Raw genomic sequence first — 18,053 nt, 5'->3', positions numbered from 1 at the left:
GTGTTCACATATTGTACAGTAAAATATATCGTGTTCACATTTTGTACAGTAAAATATATCGTGTTCACATATTGTACAGTAAATATGTCGTGTTCACATATTGTACAGTAAATATATCGTGTTCACATATTGTACAGTAAATATATCGTGTTCACATATTGTACAGTAAAACCATCTCGTGTTCACATATTGTACAGTAAAACCATCTCGTGTTCACATATTGTACAGTAAAATATATCGTGTTCACATATTGTACAGTAAATATATCGTGTTCACATATTGTACAGTAAAATATATCGTGTTCACATATTGTTCAGTAAATATATCGTGTTCACATATTGTGCAGTAAAATATATCGTGTTCACATATTGTACAGTAAAAATATCTCGTTTTCACATATTGTACAGTAAAATATCTCGTGTTCACATACTGTACAGTAAAAACATCTCGTTTTTACATATTGTACAGTAAAAATATCTCGTGTTCACATATTGTACATTAGAATACCTTGTACTTACATGTTGTACAGTAAATTTATCTCGTGTTCACATATTGTGCAGTAAAACCATCTCGTGTTCACATATTGTACAGTAAAATATATCGCGTTCACATATTGTACAGTAAAAATATCTCGTTTTCACATATTGTACAGTAAAATATCTCGTGTTCACATATTGTACAGTAAAAATATCTCGTTTTTACATATTGTACAGTAAATTTATCTCGTGTTCACATATTGTACAGTAAAACCATCTCGTGTTCACATATTGTACAGTAAAATATATCGTGTTCACATTTTGTACAGTAAAATATATCGTGTTCACATATTGTACAGTAAATATGTCGTGTTCACATATTGTACAGTAAATATATCGTGTTCACATATTGTACAGTAAAACATCTCGTTTTTACATATTGTACAATAAAAATATCTCGTGTTCACATATTGTACAGTAAAACCATCTCGTGTTCACATATTGTACAGTAAAATATATCGTGTTCACATATTGTACAGTAAAATATATCGTGTTCACATATTGTACAGTAAATATATCGTGTTCACATATTGTACAGTAAAATATATCGTGTTCACATATTGTACAGTAAATATATCGTGTTCACATATTGTACAGTAAAATATATCGTGTTCACATATTGTACAGTAAATATATCGTGTTCATATATTGTACAGTAAAATATCTCTTTTTCACATATTGTACAGTAAAATATATCGTGTTCACATATTGTACAGTAAATATATCGTGTTGACATATTGTATAGTAAAACCATCTCGTGTTCACATATTGTACAGTAAAATATATCGTGTTCACATATTGTACAGTAAATATATCGTGTTCACATATTGTACAGTAAAATATATCGTGTTCACATATTGTACAGTAAATAAATCGTGTTCACATATTGTGCAGTAAAATATATCGTGTTCATATATTGTACAGTAAAAGTATCTCTTTTTCACATATTGTACAGTAAAATATATCGTGTTCACATATTGTACAGTAAAATATATCGTGTTCACATATTGTACATTAGAATACCCTGTACTTACATGTTGTACAGTAAATTTATCACGTGTTCACATATTGTACAGTAAAACCATCTCGTGTTCACATATTGTACAGTAAAATATATCGTGTTCACATATTGAACAGTAAATTTATCGTGTTCACATATTGAACAGTAAAATATATCGTGTTCACATATTGAACAGTAAAATAGCTCGTGTTCACATATTGTACAGTAAATATATCGTGTTCACATATTGAACAGTAAAATAGCTCGTGTTCACATATTGTACATTAGAATACCTTGTACTTACATGTTGTACAGTAAAATATCTCGTGTTCACATATTGTACAGTAAAAAATATCTCGTGTTCACATACTTGTACAGCAAAATATCTCGTGTTCACATATTTTACAGCAAAATATCTCGTGTTCACATATTTTACAGCAAAATATCTCGTGTTCACATATTTTACAGTAAAATTTCTCGTATTCACATTTTGTACAGGAAAAATGCCCTGGGTTAAACTTTTAGTGGTAATATGTTCATGGACAAACATTCTTTGTATTTTATATCATTTTCAATGTTAAAGACTGCCACTTCAACTTGCAGTAGTAATGGGCTACCTGGATGAATGTTTGTATGCTGAGGCCATCTAATCAGTCTACTGAATTGTAGCACCAATTTAGATATATAATTTTTACTTTTGGAATACATCATTAATAAAATTGCATTTAATTTGCAAACTTACATCAATGGTAAACAATATATAATTTTATCCATCAATTCAATGTAATCGATTGACCTCTAGTTTCCATCCAAATAAAAGTTGGTGGTGGAAAATATCCGCCTTTGCCGCTAGTACAAATCCAAAGGTCGTTCGGGTAATGACTGGCCTGCACGAATGTTCGATCGATTGATTGGTACGGCTTTAATTTGCTAGTAAGCCAAATGACGCCTATAGCTCAGTAAACAAACTATTGAAGAGATTCTCCTATATCCATGTCTAAACAAATATAAACTATGTTATATTCCTCAGAACGGTTTCCTTGTTTCTTAACAGAGATAGTGATATAATATATTAGGAAACGGGAGAGAAACCAAGTATTGTGTTTAAATTGTAGTCTCAATTATATCAACATAACAGTTTTACAAGTAATTAGATATGCAGTTTTACAACAGCTTCATAATTGTCTCTTTAAGACTTGTAATGTTAAATATTCAATTTGAGGTAGGAGCTGGTGTTAATTTTTCCAGACTAATCTTAAATTATACATTATCTCATGTAGATCTCAGTCGCATTCTGTATCGATTGTAAAGTGTGGTTATACGGGATAATCATTCTTTGATCTCTATTTTCTTCTACTTTGAATTAAGAATGTTTCAGTGATGTTAGGAGGTCATAAATGGGTATATTCATAACAAAACAAAGCTCCAGTGAAGCTTGGAAGCCAAAAATGGGAAATTCAAAACAAGTGTTAGGAAAATAAAATTACAACGCAGCAAATGTTATCATACACTTATCACTCTCATCAAGGAGATACATATGGAGTAAACAAAGTTTTTATCCTCGTGCCGGTGTCAAAACTTACACAAAGCAATCTCAACTCACGAACAGGTGTATGGCACATTTAAATTTGATATATAAAATATAGTATATAGCTTTAACTTTGGTGACTAAATGTGAAAATAAAACAATGAGTGAAGTTAAGGAGAGAGAATATGATTGAATAACTGTTAATGTTATCACGCTAAGGCGACAACACACCAAGGAGTCAACACGCCAACGCACTAAATCCTCAACTTCCGAAGGCGCCAGCATGCTTAGGCGAACCTACAACTTGCCAAGTTGTCAACATGCCAAGTTGCAAACACGCCAACGCGCCAACAGGTCAAGGCGCCAACACGCCAACACGTTAACATGCCAGCATCTCCAAGCGCCAACAGGTCAAGGCGCCAACATGCCAACACGCCATGGCGGAATCACAAAATGGCCGTAGTTAGACACCATATAGGTTATCAGTTGTAATTACAAATATTTTGAGGAAGTGACTAATTCTGACAATTGTAACTTATAAACCATAACCTTTGTCACGTTTAGATTAATTTGAAAAGTGACACGATTCGGAATATATACATATACTAGACATTCTTTTGAAATCAAATATTGAAAATTATCAAATTTTATTTCACTCTTATTCAATCTTATTTTAACATGAATGTTTTTGTTTTTTACCTATTTTTATTTTATTATTGGTCGTCTGCTCGGTAACTACATTAAAAGCCTTTAGCGTCACTGATAAGTCCTCAAATGACGAAACAGCTGCACGATGTAGTTAATTTCATTTTGACTTTTCTGTATTTATCTCTCACTTCTTACCTTCCATGATAATTCCATTTATTCTATTTTGTTTTTCAGTCTTCATCCTATGCTTTGGGGACAAAGATTGTTGGGATTATCTCGTATCTGGACCACAAGGAGTGCCAGATGCTGCGTTCTCAGCGTCTAGTACCCACCACTTCAATGTACAGCATCACAATCCAGCATGTGGTCGCCTATACAACAACGCCGAAACGACGTCGAGCGGATGTCCGATCCCTCATTTCTCAGCCTGGTGTAGCGAACCGAATGACTCAAATCCGCATGTCCAGGTGAGATTCGCCAGCAATAGTAAATATATTCAAGGACATTCTTCTATGAATTTATTAATAGTTTTGTTGTATGCATATTCAATATGATGCAGATATACATGTATAGCTACTCATGAGGCGGTTACCAGTTTCCTTTACCCAACTGCTACAGTATAATACTCATATAGAAATCTTCAATAGTTAAATATACCTCGCCGCACTAAATGGCAAAATACTTTTAAAGTTTAGATAATTAAGTTCAAAATGCCTAATTCATTATTCTCTCAAACCGTTTAAAACCTCCTGTTCTACCTTTGTACGGTTGCAGGTACAATTTGCTGATCTCAAAACATCGTTGGCGTGATGCTTCAACAGCGCATAGAAGAACGGAACAACGTGATTACCTATAATGTTCTGTACAGTACGAACGGTGAGGACTGGGATTACGTGGAGTCAGATGGCGTTACACAGGTAAGAAACCAATGTGACATTTTGAGGGGAGTTTCCTTGTAGTAGCTGCCGGCTACCTCAATATAGACCTTTAACGAGGTCAATTTGGTAGCACGCCGACCTAAAAGATACAAATATTAACCGAAATATAACAGTAATATCATAGACTGGAACTACATCAAAGTGTTGGAATGGGAGGAAACCTGGAAACTGAGAAAAATTAAAGAATCCATATGATAAGGAAGGAAAGGATTTCAGTGAACAGAGCCGGATAGTGGGCGTGGGTATGAAGGGAAGGGGGGAGCACTAGTTGAGTCATCTTCATGGCCCTATTTTAACCTCCAATGAAAGGTGGACTGGGAAAACATTTTACCAGTCCGACTGCCTACATATTATAATCACATGAAATGTGAAAGATGATACTGTAATTCCATTACGGTCACACATTTAAAACATATTTCTGTAACCATATAATGCATCTTATTTACCTTCTTTACTCCAAATATAATTGTTTGTCAATCAAACATTTCTGGTCTGTTAGCTCGTCTGGTGGATATAAAGACCCAAAGGTTTGTCGTTCCTATGCATGCCACTTGAAAGTTATTACAGTATACCAACAGTGACAATAATCCAACATGAAAGAACTACCATTTAATTAGATACTTTACAGGCGTATTGCACCTTCCCTCTCTTCTCTTTGTTCTGGCCAATATAATTTCTTCCTTCCGTATTTTCAAATTTCTGGCCCTAGGTATAAATGACGAGTATCAAAAGAACAAAACAGCTTTGTGGTGTACCTACCATCGCTAATGAGTCCTAGAAGGACGGAAAGGCTGTGTTGTGTCCTTATCATCACTGACGAGTCCCAGAACAAAAACGGCATTGTGGTGACCCTCGTATAAATGACGAGTCCTAGAAGGAAATCACAACTGTATGGTGTCCCTATCGTCACTGACGGTTCCTCTTCGGACAAAACAGAACTATTATGTCCCTACCATCACTGGCGAGTCTTGAAAGGACGACACAGCTGTACCGTGTCCTTACCATCACTGACAAGCCCTAGAAGGACGAAACAACTGTTTTTTTTGTCCAAACCATCACTGACGAGTCATGAAAGGACAAAACAACTGTTTTATGTCCCTACCATCACTGACGAGTCCTAGATGGACAAAACAGCTATTGTATGTCCCTAACACCACTGACGAGTTATAGAAGGACAAAACAACTGTATAATGTCCTTTCTATCACTGACGAGTTATAGAAGGATAAAACAGCTGTATTATGTCCACACCAGCATTGACTTGTCCCTGAAGGACAAAACAGATGTACGATACATTTTTTTCTATAATAAAATATATATTGAAAGGTGCTGTTAAGTTGCGTTGTTCTTTGCCAAATATTAGCTCTGTTGGCAGATTGTAAGTACTCGAGATTTGCCGTTAATCTGCATGCCATGTTCAAATTCTATTTCGAACATTAGCACCGACTAAGAACTTATATACGTAGGTTAGTTTTTGTTCATGTTCATTTTGTAAAAGTAAACTTTATTTATTTCAAAACAATCGAAAAATAAGTTATACCAACTTGAATTGATCTCTCACGTTGGCCGTAATGAAAGATGGGGGAGGGTCTTACTGTGGGAGGAAACCGGAGTATCTGGAGAAAACCCACGTGGTAGGGCAGGTGACCCATACCTTTTCACGTCCGGTCTGGAAACTTCAAGTGCATTAACACCGTGCCAGGTTAATTTTGGTTATCCTGAGTTCCCTGGATCAACACAGCTTTATTATCATCTTCGGGCACATGCTGTATATATCACTACAAACCCATACGTTTTTGTCGCCTAGTATGAGCAACACTTTAGCCCTCGGCATCACTGACGGGTCCTTAAAGGACGCATGCCATGTATGGTACAGTTTAATTCATTTAGGCTCTACTGTTTCTAATTCTCAATTTGCTTCAAAAGATGCCAATATCTTGCGAGTTTTGTTTAATCCTGATTTCTATTGTACATGTGATGCAATGGATTACAGCCATCAATATCCTTTATATGCAGTAATCACTTCCTCTCCTCTCTCCAAGAAAACGCTTTACTATGGTATATGGCTCTGTTACAGACATTCATCGGTCCAATGGACGGTGTGGAGAACGCATTGAAATTCGGTAACATTACTCCATCTGTCGTGGCACGGTTCGTCCGTATCCGACCCCTTACCTGGGATAGTGGTCCACCTACACCACCCTGTGTCAGATTTGATGTGATCGGATGTATCCATGGTCTGTATTATGTTCTGGATAGTTTCTAGATTTTAAGGATATTTTCTACATTGAACCATGACAATTTAAGTACGACCAACGTTTTGTACACTGCAAAACATAAATTGATTACTTCAATGTCCATTGTACGGCAAAAAATCAGAAACATGTCAGACTAATTTCAAATTTGTTCATTCAATGAAACATGTTCGTTTTTTACTAGCAATTCATCAAAGGGATCGGGACAATATATGTTTTGTAGACACTTGTGTTAAGATTAGACTATATAGATGTCTATAGCTTTTATTTGTTTGCATGCATCTTCGTGACAGTGCCGAATATCAGAAGAAGACGGTTCGCTTACCTCCCCTTACCAGTAGGACACATCAGTGACAATGACGTGATCACGGAAGAGCATGCCGAAGATCTTCGGGAATGTAGCATCCGGTGTCATCGTGACGTCACGTGTCGCTCGTTCTCATACAGCGACACCTACAGGCAGTGTAAGGCTTACAACGTCAACAAGTACACTCAGGAGTCAGGAGTGAACGAGAAGATTTCAGACAAATACTATCTCTACTACTTTGACATGAGTGAGTAAAGTCTATGTTTCAATATTACGGTAAAGGAAGAGATCATAAGGTCGCCTTACTAGCTCAGTCTACGAGGAATTTCCCTTTAGCCTAGTGGTAAGATGTTTGCCTTGAGAGCGAAAGGTTGCTAATTCGAGCCCTGCCACGGGCAGGGTTTTTTCATTACATCTTCCTATTACAGATTTGAAGCTGTTAAATTCCAGGAATAGTTTCTTGTAATTTCTTCCATTTAACCATCAAGATATTTGTGACGTTAAACAAGAGGCCCATAGGCCTTGAAACCGAGTTTTGATATAATTTAGCATATTTGACCCCTGGGACCTTGAATGAATGTCAAGGTCATTCATTTGAACAATCGTTATAGCCCTTAACCCACGAATGCTACAAACCCAATATTATGAATATGGGCCTCTTGGTTATCCAGAAGAAATTGTTTAAAGATTTAAGCATATTTGACCCCTGTGACCTTGAATTAAAAGTAAATTTCAATCATTTGAACAATCTTGATAGCCCTTTACTGCAGAATGCTACATACGGAATATCATATCATCGGGCCTCTTGGTTATCAAGAAGAAGTTGAATAACGATTTAAGAATAGTTGACGCCAGTGACATTGAATGAAGGTCAACGTCTTCCATTTGAACAAATTTGGTATCTCTTTATCCCAGCATGCTACAGACTTAATATTGGGTCAGTGGGTCTTTTTGTTATCGAGGATAAGTCGTTTTAAGATTTTAGCATATTTTACCCCTGTGACCTTGGATGAAGGTCAAGGTCACTAATTTAGCCAAACTTGGTAGCCCTTTATCTGGGTATGTTGGCCGTTTGATTATGAAGAAGAATCTTTAAAAGATTTTAGCATATTTGCCCCCTGTGACCTTGAATGGAGCCCTATATCCTAGCATGCTACAGACCTAAAGTCATTTAAATATTAAAGCTTATTTGACCACTGTGACCTTGAATAAAGGCCAATGTCATTCATTTGAACAAACTTTGTAGCTTTTTATCCCAGCATGCTACAGACCCAATATCAGGTCTCTGGTCATATTGGTAATTGAGAAGGAGTTGAAAATGCAAATTAATTACGACGCACGACGCACAACGGTGGCCAAAGGCGATCGTAATAGGTCAACCGAACCTTTGTCTCAGGTGACATAAAATATGTAGATGCAATTTCTACAAGACATTAGCACTTTTGATATTTGATGTTCATTCCTCTGCTATAGATTCCTGTATATGATCATAGTGCCATCTTTTGTTCTGACTTGAGAATTTGACTTTATTTTGCTGTCAGTTTAGTACATTAAAAAGCCAGATGTTTTTTCTATGTATTTCATGTACTTATAATATGCAAAAGGATGAATAAAAAGATTTTAAAACTGAAAAAGAAGACAGATTTTGTAAACATCATTCTCAACATGATATGGATATTTCCTTGTGCTTATTCGTGTTCTTGAATAGTCTGTACTGAAGACTTAAATTTGGAGATTTACGATAGCTAGAGCAATTTGGAGGGGGTAAAACGTGCCATCTCGCATCGTATCATTGCTTACAGGGGGGGGGGGGGGGGGGGGGGGGGGCAATCTGTTGTTTGATAGGAAAATCGTTTGCTCAGGGAAATAGGTTGTTTTGTTTGCTAGTTCGTTAGCTAGGTATAACGCCCCGTGAAAACCAGTGTCATTTGGAGGCGAGGTTTTGTTGACTTCCTCGCTAAACAACATACGGGATGGCTGTCTTATGCCATCCAGATCAATTTGGGTAAAGTGTCTTGCCCATGGACACAACCACGGCAGCACAGACAAATAAGTTTCTGATGAAAATTGCATGAGTGTATCCATTAAACCGATTGGTTTGTTTTACACAGAAGAAACTATACATTTCAGGTGCAGTGGATCTGTACATGGTAACTGACCCGCCAACCAGAGTCGTTTACAAGGTAATCACCCGGATGTACAACAAATGGGAAGCCATTGCAGCCTGTGCTGACTTCGAGATGAGGCTTCTAGTAGTCAACTCTGTAGATAAACTAGAACTCCTACAGCGGGTTAAGTCATCTAGTCTGGTCCTCGGTAAGTAACTGTGCTGTGTCCATGTCATCTGTAAGTTACTGTGGTGAGTTCATATCCTCGGTAAGTTACTGTGGTGTGTCCATGTCCTCGGTAAGTTACTGTTGTGTGTCCATATCCTCGGTAAGTTACTGTGATGTGTCCATATCCTCGGTAAGTTACTGTTGTGTGTCCATATCCTCGGTAAGTTACTGTGGTGTGTCCATATCCTCGGTAAGTTACTGTGGTGTGTCCATATCCTCGGTACCTTACTGTGGTGTGTCCATATCTTCGGTAAGTTACTGTGATGTGTCCATATCCTCGGTAAGTTACTGTGGTGTGTCCATATCCTCGGTAAGTTACTGTGATGTGTCCATATCCTCGGTAAGTTACTGTGATGTGTCCATATCCTCGGTAAGTTACTGTGGTGTGTCCATATCCTCGGTAAGTTACTGTGGTGTGTCCATGTCCTCGGTAAGTTACTGTGGTGTGTCCATATCCTCGGTAAGTTACTGTGGCGTGTCCATATCCTCGGTAAGTTACTGTGGTGTGTCCATATCCTCGGTAAGTTACTGTGGATGTGTCCATATCCTCGGTAAGTTACTGTGGATGTGTCCATATCCTCGGTAAGTTACTGTGGTGTGTCCATATCCTCGGTAAGTTACTGTGGGTGTGTCCATATCCTCGGTAAGTTACTGTGTGTGTCCATATCCTCGGTAAGTTACTGTGGTGTGTCCATATCCTCGGTAAGTTACTGTGGTGTGTCCATATCCTCGGTAAGTTACTGTGGTGTGTCCATATCCTCGGTAAGTTACTGTGGTGTGTCCATATCCTCGGTAAGTTACTGTGATGTGTCCATATCCTCGGTAGGTTACTGTGGCGTGTCCATGTCCTCGGTAAGTTACTGTGGCGTGTCCATATCCTCGGTAAGTTACTGTGATGTGTCCATATCCTCGGTAAGTTACTGTGATGTGTCCATGTCCTCGGTAAGTTACTGTTGTGTGTCCATGTCCTCGGTAAGTTACTGTAATGTGTCCATATCCTCGGTAAGTTACTGTGATGTGTCCATATCCTCGGTAGGTTACTGTGATGTGTCCATATCCTCGGTAAGTTACTGTTTTGTGTCCATATCCTCGGTAAGTTACTGTTTTGTGTCCATATCCTCGGTAGGTTACTGTGATGTGTCCATATCCTCGGTAAGTTACTGTGATGTGTCCATATCCTCGGTAGGTTACTGTGGCGTGTCCATATCCTCGATAAGTTACTGTGATGTGTCCATATCCTCGGTAAGTTACTGTGGTGTGTCCATATCCTCGGTAAGTTACTGTTGTGTGTCCATGTCCTCGGTAAGTTACTGTGATGTGTCCATGTCCTCGGTAAGTTACTGTGATGTGTCCATATCCTCGGTAAGTTACTGTAATGTGTCCATATCCTCGGTAAGTTACTGTGATGTGTCCATATCCTCGGTAGGTTACTGTGGCGTGTCCATATCCTCGGTAAGTTACTGTTGTGTGTCCATGTCCTCGGTAAGTTACTGTGGCGTGTCATATCCTCGGTAGGTTACTGTGGTGTGTCCATGTCCTCGGTAAGTTACTGTGGTGTGTCCATATCCTCGGTAAGTTACTGTGATGTGTCCATATCCTCGGTAGGTTACTGTGATCTGTCCATATCCTCGGTAAGTTACTGTGGTGTGTCCATATCCTCGGTAAGTTACTGTGGTGTGTCCATATCCTCGGTAGGTTACTGTGGTGTGTCCATATCCTCGGTAGGTTACTGTGGTGTGTCCATATCCACGGTAAGTTACTGTGGTGTGTCCATATCCTCGGTAAGTTACTGTGGTGTGTCCATATCCTCGGTAAGTTACTGTGGTGTGTCCATATCCACGGTAAGTTACTGTGGCGTGTCCATATCCTCGGTAGGTTACTGTGATGTGTCCATATCCTCGGTAAGTTACTGTGGCGTGTCCATATCCTCGGTAAGTTACTGTGGTGTGTCCATGTCCTCGGTACCTTACTGTGGTGTGTCCATATCCTCGGTAAGTTACTGTGATGTGTCCATATCCTCGGTAAGTTACTGTGGTGTGTCCATATCCTCGTTAAGTTACTGTGGTGTGTCCATATCCTCGGTAAGTTACTGTGATGTGTCCATATCCTCGGTAAGTTACTGTGGTGTGTCCATATCCTCGGTAAGTTACTGTGGTGTGTCCATATCCTCGGTAAGTTACTGTGGTGTGTCCATATCCTCGGTAAGTTACTGTGGTGTGTCCATATCCTCGGTAAGTTACTGTGGTGTGTCCATATCCTCGTTAAGTTACTGTGGTGTGTCCATGTCCTCGGTAAGTTACTGTGGTGTGTCCATATCCTCGGTAAGTTACTGTGGTGTGTCCATATCCTCGTTAAGTTACTGTGGTGTGTCCATATCCTCGGTAAGTTACTGTGATGTGTCCATATCCTCGTTAAGTTACTGTGGTGTGTCCATATCCTCGGTAAGTTACTGTGGCGTGTCCATATCCTCGGTAAGTTACTGTGATGTGTCCATATCCTCGGTAAGTTACTGTGGCGTGTCCATGTCCTCGGTAAGTTACTGTGATGTGTCCATATCCTCGGTAAGTTACTGTGGCGTGTCATATCCTCGGTAAGTTACTGTGGCGTGTCATATCCTCGGTAAGTTACTGTGGTGTGTCCATGTCCTCGGTAAGTTACTGTGATGTGTCCATGTCCTCCGTAAGTTACTGTGGCGTGTCCATGTCCTCCGTAAGTTACTGTGGCGTGTCCATGTCCTCGGTAAGTTACTGTGGCGTGTCCATATCCTCGGTAAGTTACTGTGGTGTGTCCATATCCTCGGTAAGTTACTGTGATGTGTCCATATCCTCGGTAAGTTACTGTGGTGTGTCCATATCCTCGGTAAGTTACTGTGGTGTGTCCATATCCTCGGTAAGTTACTGTGGTGTGTCCATATCCTCGGTAAGTTACTGTGATGTGTCATGTCCTCGGTAAGTTACTGTGGTGTGTCCATATCCTCGGTAAGTTACTGTGGTGTGTCCATATCCTCGGTAAGTTACTGTAATGTGTCCATGTCCTCCGTAAGTTACTGTGGTGTGTTCATATCCTCTGTAAGTTACTGTGGTGTGTCCATATCCTCTGTAAGTTACTGTGGTGTGTTCATATCCTCTGTAAGTTACTGTGGTGTGTCCATATCCTCTGTAAGTTACTGTAATGTGTCCATGTCCTCCGTAAGTTACTGTGGTGTGTCCATATCCTCCGTAAGTTACTGTGGTGTGTCCATATCCTCGGTAAGTTACTGTGGTGTGTCCATATCCTCGGTAAGTTACTGTGGTGTGTCCATATCCTCGGTAAGTTACTGTTGTGTGTCCATATCCTCTGTAAGTTACTGTGATGTGTCCATATCCTCGGTAAGTTACTGTGGTATGTCCATGTGCTCCGTAAGTTACTGTGGTGTGTCCATGTCCTCGGTAAGTTACTGTGGTGTGTCCATATCCTCCGTAAGTTTCTGTGGTGTGTCCATGTCCTCCGTAAGTTTCTGTGATGTGTCCATGTCCTCGGTAAGTTACTGTGGCGTGTCCATATCCTCGGTAAGTTACTGTGGTGTGTCCATATCCTCGGTAAAAAAAAAATAAGAAAAAAAAAAATAGATTGGGAGATTGATTTATTGGATATATCTAAGGCAATGAAACAGTAAAGGAATTGCGTCTTGTTATACAATTGAAACAAGTCAATTATAATTCGGGGCCAAGTTGTTCATTATTATGTTACTTTTAAATGAATAATAAAATTATAATAAATATCAGTTACGCATAGGATTTGAAAGATGGCCATGATATAGAAAAAATTGTGTAGTTACTGACATAACTGGTAGGTACATGACGATATAACTGGTAGGTACATTGACTGGTAGGTACATGACCATATAACTGGTAGGTACTTGACCATATAACTGGTAGGTACTTGACCATATAACTGGTAGGTACATGACGATATAACTGGTAGGTACTTGACCATATAACTGGTAGGTACATGACCATATAACTGGTAGGTACTTGACCATATAACTGGTAGGTACATGACCATATAACTGGTAGGTACATGACCATATAACTGGTAGGTACATGACCATATATCTGGTAGGTACATGACCATATAACTGGTAGGTACATGACGATATATCTGGTAGGTACTTGACCATATAACTGGTAGGTACATGACGATATAACTGGTAGGTTCTTGACCATATAACTGGTATTTGAAGATAGAACTTGGCCTTAAATGTTTTGAATGATTTTATTAAAAAGTAAACCGTTACTATACTTACTACAGAACAGGAAGCGCTGAGGGTCGGAGGAGGAAGGTATATGGTGGACGAAGTTAAGGCCTGGTGGGACGATGGAGACCCCCCGCAGCTTCTAAATCAAGACCTGGTGGCATGGAACACTACAATTGATTCTCAGCATGGACGTTGTCTTTCCTTCAATAAAAAACAAATTCGAAGAAATGCCTGCAAAACAAAATCGTTCGCGATCTGTGAATTGTAATGCAGAAATTATTTTCAAACTTTTGACTTTTGTTGTTTGTTTATTCTTTTTATCTATTTATTCAATTTTATTCATAATTTTTATTTGTTGGTTTATTATATTAATCAAATAAATCCACTGTAGCATATGGACATATCATACCATTGAACTGTACCGAAAAACAGAGGCCGAACGAGTTTCTATTTCCTGATAAAACACGTGAGATACCACATGTGGTGCCCGGAGATATATTGATGATACATGTACCTTATGTTTTGAGGTAGTACGTAATTATGAAATGACATGTGATGGCGGGATATATCATAATGCTACCATATGTGGTGACGGGACAGCAAGGTTGTGTCACGTGTAGTGACGCAATACATCATGATAGTACCACATGTGGCGACGGGACAAGATGGTGGTGTCTCGTGTAGTGACGTAATACATCATGGTGGTACCACATGTGGCGACGGGACAGCATGGTGGTGTCTGGTGTAGTGACGTAATACATCATGATGGTGCCACATGTGACGAAATAAATCATGATGGTACCACATGTGGTGACGGGATACAATATACCGTATCATGTGTGATGAAGGGAACACTTACCCGTCCGCCAACTAACTCCTTCCGAAGGCTGATTATGTCTTTAATTTTTGGTTTCATCAGTCTTTTAGTTATAAAATCTTGTTCTGTTATCGTCCCCCGCTAGTCATTGATATCTATGTTATTAAACGATAAAATTAAATTCAAAAGGTTGTTTTTTTGGTTTGTTTGGTTGTTGGGTTATATTTTAATTGTTTTTAATGTAAAAGTAAAAAAAAAAGTAGATAAGGTAAGGAAGCCATAATCATTTACATTTCAACAGTCCCTGAAATAAAACGGAAATATCAAATGACATATAATAATTATATTAAGAGAAACATTTGGAAATATAAAATGACATACATTATAATTATATTAAGAGAAACATTTGCCCTTATGTTGCTGTATTCTAACTATTGGTTTGCTGTTTAATATGTAAAGTTGAATTGAATACAATGCAGATTATTGATTTTAAAGGCAGTCTAATTTGTTTTTGTATTCTATTGTGTTTAAATTTAATTATGTTTTAATTAAGTTACAAACTATCATTTATCCCAGTTGGGAACACATGTATACATTGTTTTATGTTCTTCCTTTAGACAAAGCTAGAAGCTTTTTTTATAAAAGATATATGATAAATGTGTGTTTTGATATGGTTGATTTAATAGAATATTAATAATGATAATTCTATGGGGAAAAAAACTTTCAATCCCCCCCTTCCTCCCTGGAAATTCTATCTTGTTTTCCTAATTTCCTCTGCATTATTTACACAGAATATATATATAATTAGTATGTACAACTATTGACGTAGGCAATTATTGTTCTAACTGTGATGTCCAAGAATTGTACAAATGACAAGTTCATGTCAGTATTAATATCATTTGGGTTTTGTTTCTGTTTGCTATTACGTCGAATTTGAGGATTTAATAAAGTTACCATGAAAACACTTAAAGAGAGGAAATCTTGCCAACAACCATATTATTTAAGCATTGATGTAATTGTTTTTAGTTTCATCGGGGTATGAAACAAATTTTGTTTGCAAACTGTATGAATCCGCATAGCGGATTCTTACAGAAGTTTGCAAACAAAATTTGTTTCATACCCCGATGAAACTAAAATAAATTGACATCCATGCTTATAATTAATTTTTGAAAATGATTTTCTAATTTAAAACATGTTTTATGTACAATTTTACTGGTTTTAAATGGGATTCTTTTTCTGAAATCAATACGCAACGTCAACATTTTTCGCGCCATTCTCGGAATGTCTTTCATAGAAAAATGAAAAGAATTTTTCGACCAATCACATTTGAGTATTTACCATGAAAACAAAGAAAAATTAATTATAGCACAATAACAGTTTAACTGTTGATGGCAGACCATTATTCTACCACAGTGGTATGCATATGGTATTTATTTAATACGAGACTTTTTCAAGGATTCCGATAATATCATATTATTTTCATATGATGAATTTATTCACAAATATAACATAGACACTGATGTGTTCAAATATAACGGAATAGTTTAAGTAATTAGGAAATGTTTAAAAAAATTATGAAATCGAGAAAAACACATTAACCCTGTCCTGTCTTACCTGTTACGCAGACATCGATCAATAAATATTACAAAACAATGCAAAGATGGCGAATTTTCTATTAAGTACAGACAGAATCGAAAGATGAGGGGACTTCGACTGCATTTTAGGTGGTTGGATAGCACAGTGATAATACATTTGCCTTTCATCTAGGCGGCCGGTGTTTGACAACCCGATCGGACCTTAAAGGTATCAGGTCACCTGCCCGACCACGTGGGTTTTCCCCCCGAGTTCTCCGGTTTCCTCCCACAGTAAGACTTTTGCGCTTCCATCCTGGCCAACAAGCTTGATTCATATAAGTTGACATAAATTCTTTTACGTCTTTTCTTTAAACTGCAACCAAACAGTAAATATATACATGTACAAGCGTATTCTCAAAAAAAAAGGCCCAAAGATATTATGTTAATAGACAAATGCACATGAAGAATAAAAAGCAAAACCAATTTTCAGGTAAAATCAAACGAATTCTCAAAAGAACAACAAAGACAAAATGTTAATAGAAAAATGCGCATAAAGTTTCAAAATAGAAAAAGTAGAGTTAGGTTTCCCAGTGCAGGTTAATTTTAACGCACCAAATGACATCTATAACACTGTGTTTTAGTACAGATAGACAGAGACTGGGAGACATATATCATACAAAAATATGTATGTAAATCCCAGGTCACAAATAATACATAACTACATTAGGTGTATTCCCTATTGATGAAACTGAAAATACTGACAATTTTTAATGGATATGGAAGAGAAAAGAAGTGTTCAGCGGGTTACAATGTGGTATATTGTAAAAGAAGATGATTGTAACGAACTAGTGTGTGAGAGTGTAAGGTGAAAGTATGGGGTTGAGGGTAAAGCAAGTCTCTGGTTTTATGAGACAATGTCTATATAAAGAGGCAAGTTCGAGGGAAACCAGACACTTGCTAATTATATCTCAATCAATCATATGCTTTGACCGCTTGGTTATACTGATAAAGGCCGAATAGATATCTATAACTCCAAAATATTTGTAAAACGCGGGCTTTATATATGGCAATGAACCCAAATGCAGCCAAAGTGATTTAAAATGAGAAAGTGATGGTGTTCACATTTCCAGTGATCAATCCAAAATTTTATTTTCATGAGTGCGTTTCAACAGTATTGCTAAAAACAACGATTCCATCATTGTTTAATTAAGTATTTCTAGAAATTATGTGCGAGTAACATGTAGATTTATCATTGCGTTTCTTTTCTTTTTTTAATCACGAGAAGAACTGCATGATCTTGAATTTGTTGGCAAATAAATCATCGTCGACGATATTCCTGTTCCGTATGGGAATAAGTGCAAAAGAGTACCTTCGTCATTCCTGACATCAGAAGATCTCACTTATATTATTCCAGAGAGCAACGGATCACCATCATTTGTTTCAGAAAACCATGACAGTGTCAAAACACGGAGAAACTGGCGTCTGTTATAGGGAGTGAAGTCGAGGAATAGAATAGATTTAATCAGCCTCATTACACAGAGTAAACAAAGTAAAGGTATATTAATTAATGATAACCAGTCAGCGGAATGTCAGGCATAGCTGGTTATGCCAAAGGTAGTTTAAATAAACATATTTTTTTTCATTGGATTTAAGCAAATACAAAATCATTGAAGAAACAAATTTCTGTCTGTTAGTAAACCTTTTTTGTGGGTCAAATAAGAAAGTCTGTCCATTGATAATATTTTGGTATAAAACTAGCATTAAGAGACCAGTCTGTTTCAATAAACATTTGTTAATTAACATTAGTATATGATATTAGTGTTAAGTATACATCAAATGATCTTTTGTTGACACTATTGACGTGGAAATGTTTTCATTT

General features: G+C 37.6%; 1 protein-coding gene across 1 annotated transcript; it reads left to right on the top strand.

Moving 5' to 3' along the window:
• Window positions 1-3,448: 3,448 nt before the first annotated feature.
• LOC117326541 lies at window positions 3,449-14,782 on the top strand. The gene is made up of 7 exons (XM_033883297.1): window positions 3,449-3,523; window positions 3,947-4,179; window positions 4,581-4,629; window positions 6,726-6,854; window positions 7,127-7,457; window positions 9,341-9,526; window positions 13,837-14,782. The coding sequence occupies exons 1-7, from the start codon at window positions 3,449-3,451 to the stop codon at window positions 14,049-14,051; spliced, it is 1,218 nt and encodes a 405-aa protein (XP_033739188.1). The 3' UTR covers window positions 14,052-14,782.
• The last annotated feature ends 3,271 nt before the right edge of the window (window positions 14,783-18,053 follow it).

The sequence above is a fragment of the Pecten maximus genome, chromosome 4 (genome assembly GCF_902652985.1).
Source record: "Pecten maximus chromosome 4, xPecMax1.1, whole genome shotgun sequence".
NCBI classification, from domain to species: Eukaryota; Metazoa; Mollusca; class Bivalvia; order Pectinida; family Pectinidae; genus Pecten; species Pecten maximus.
This window is presented reverse-complemented; position numbering and strand designations above follow the sequence as displayed.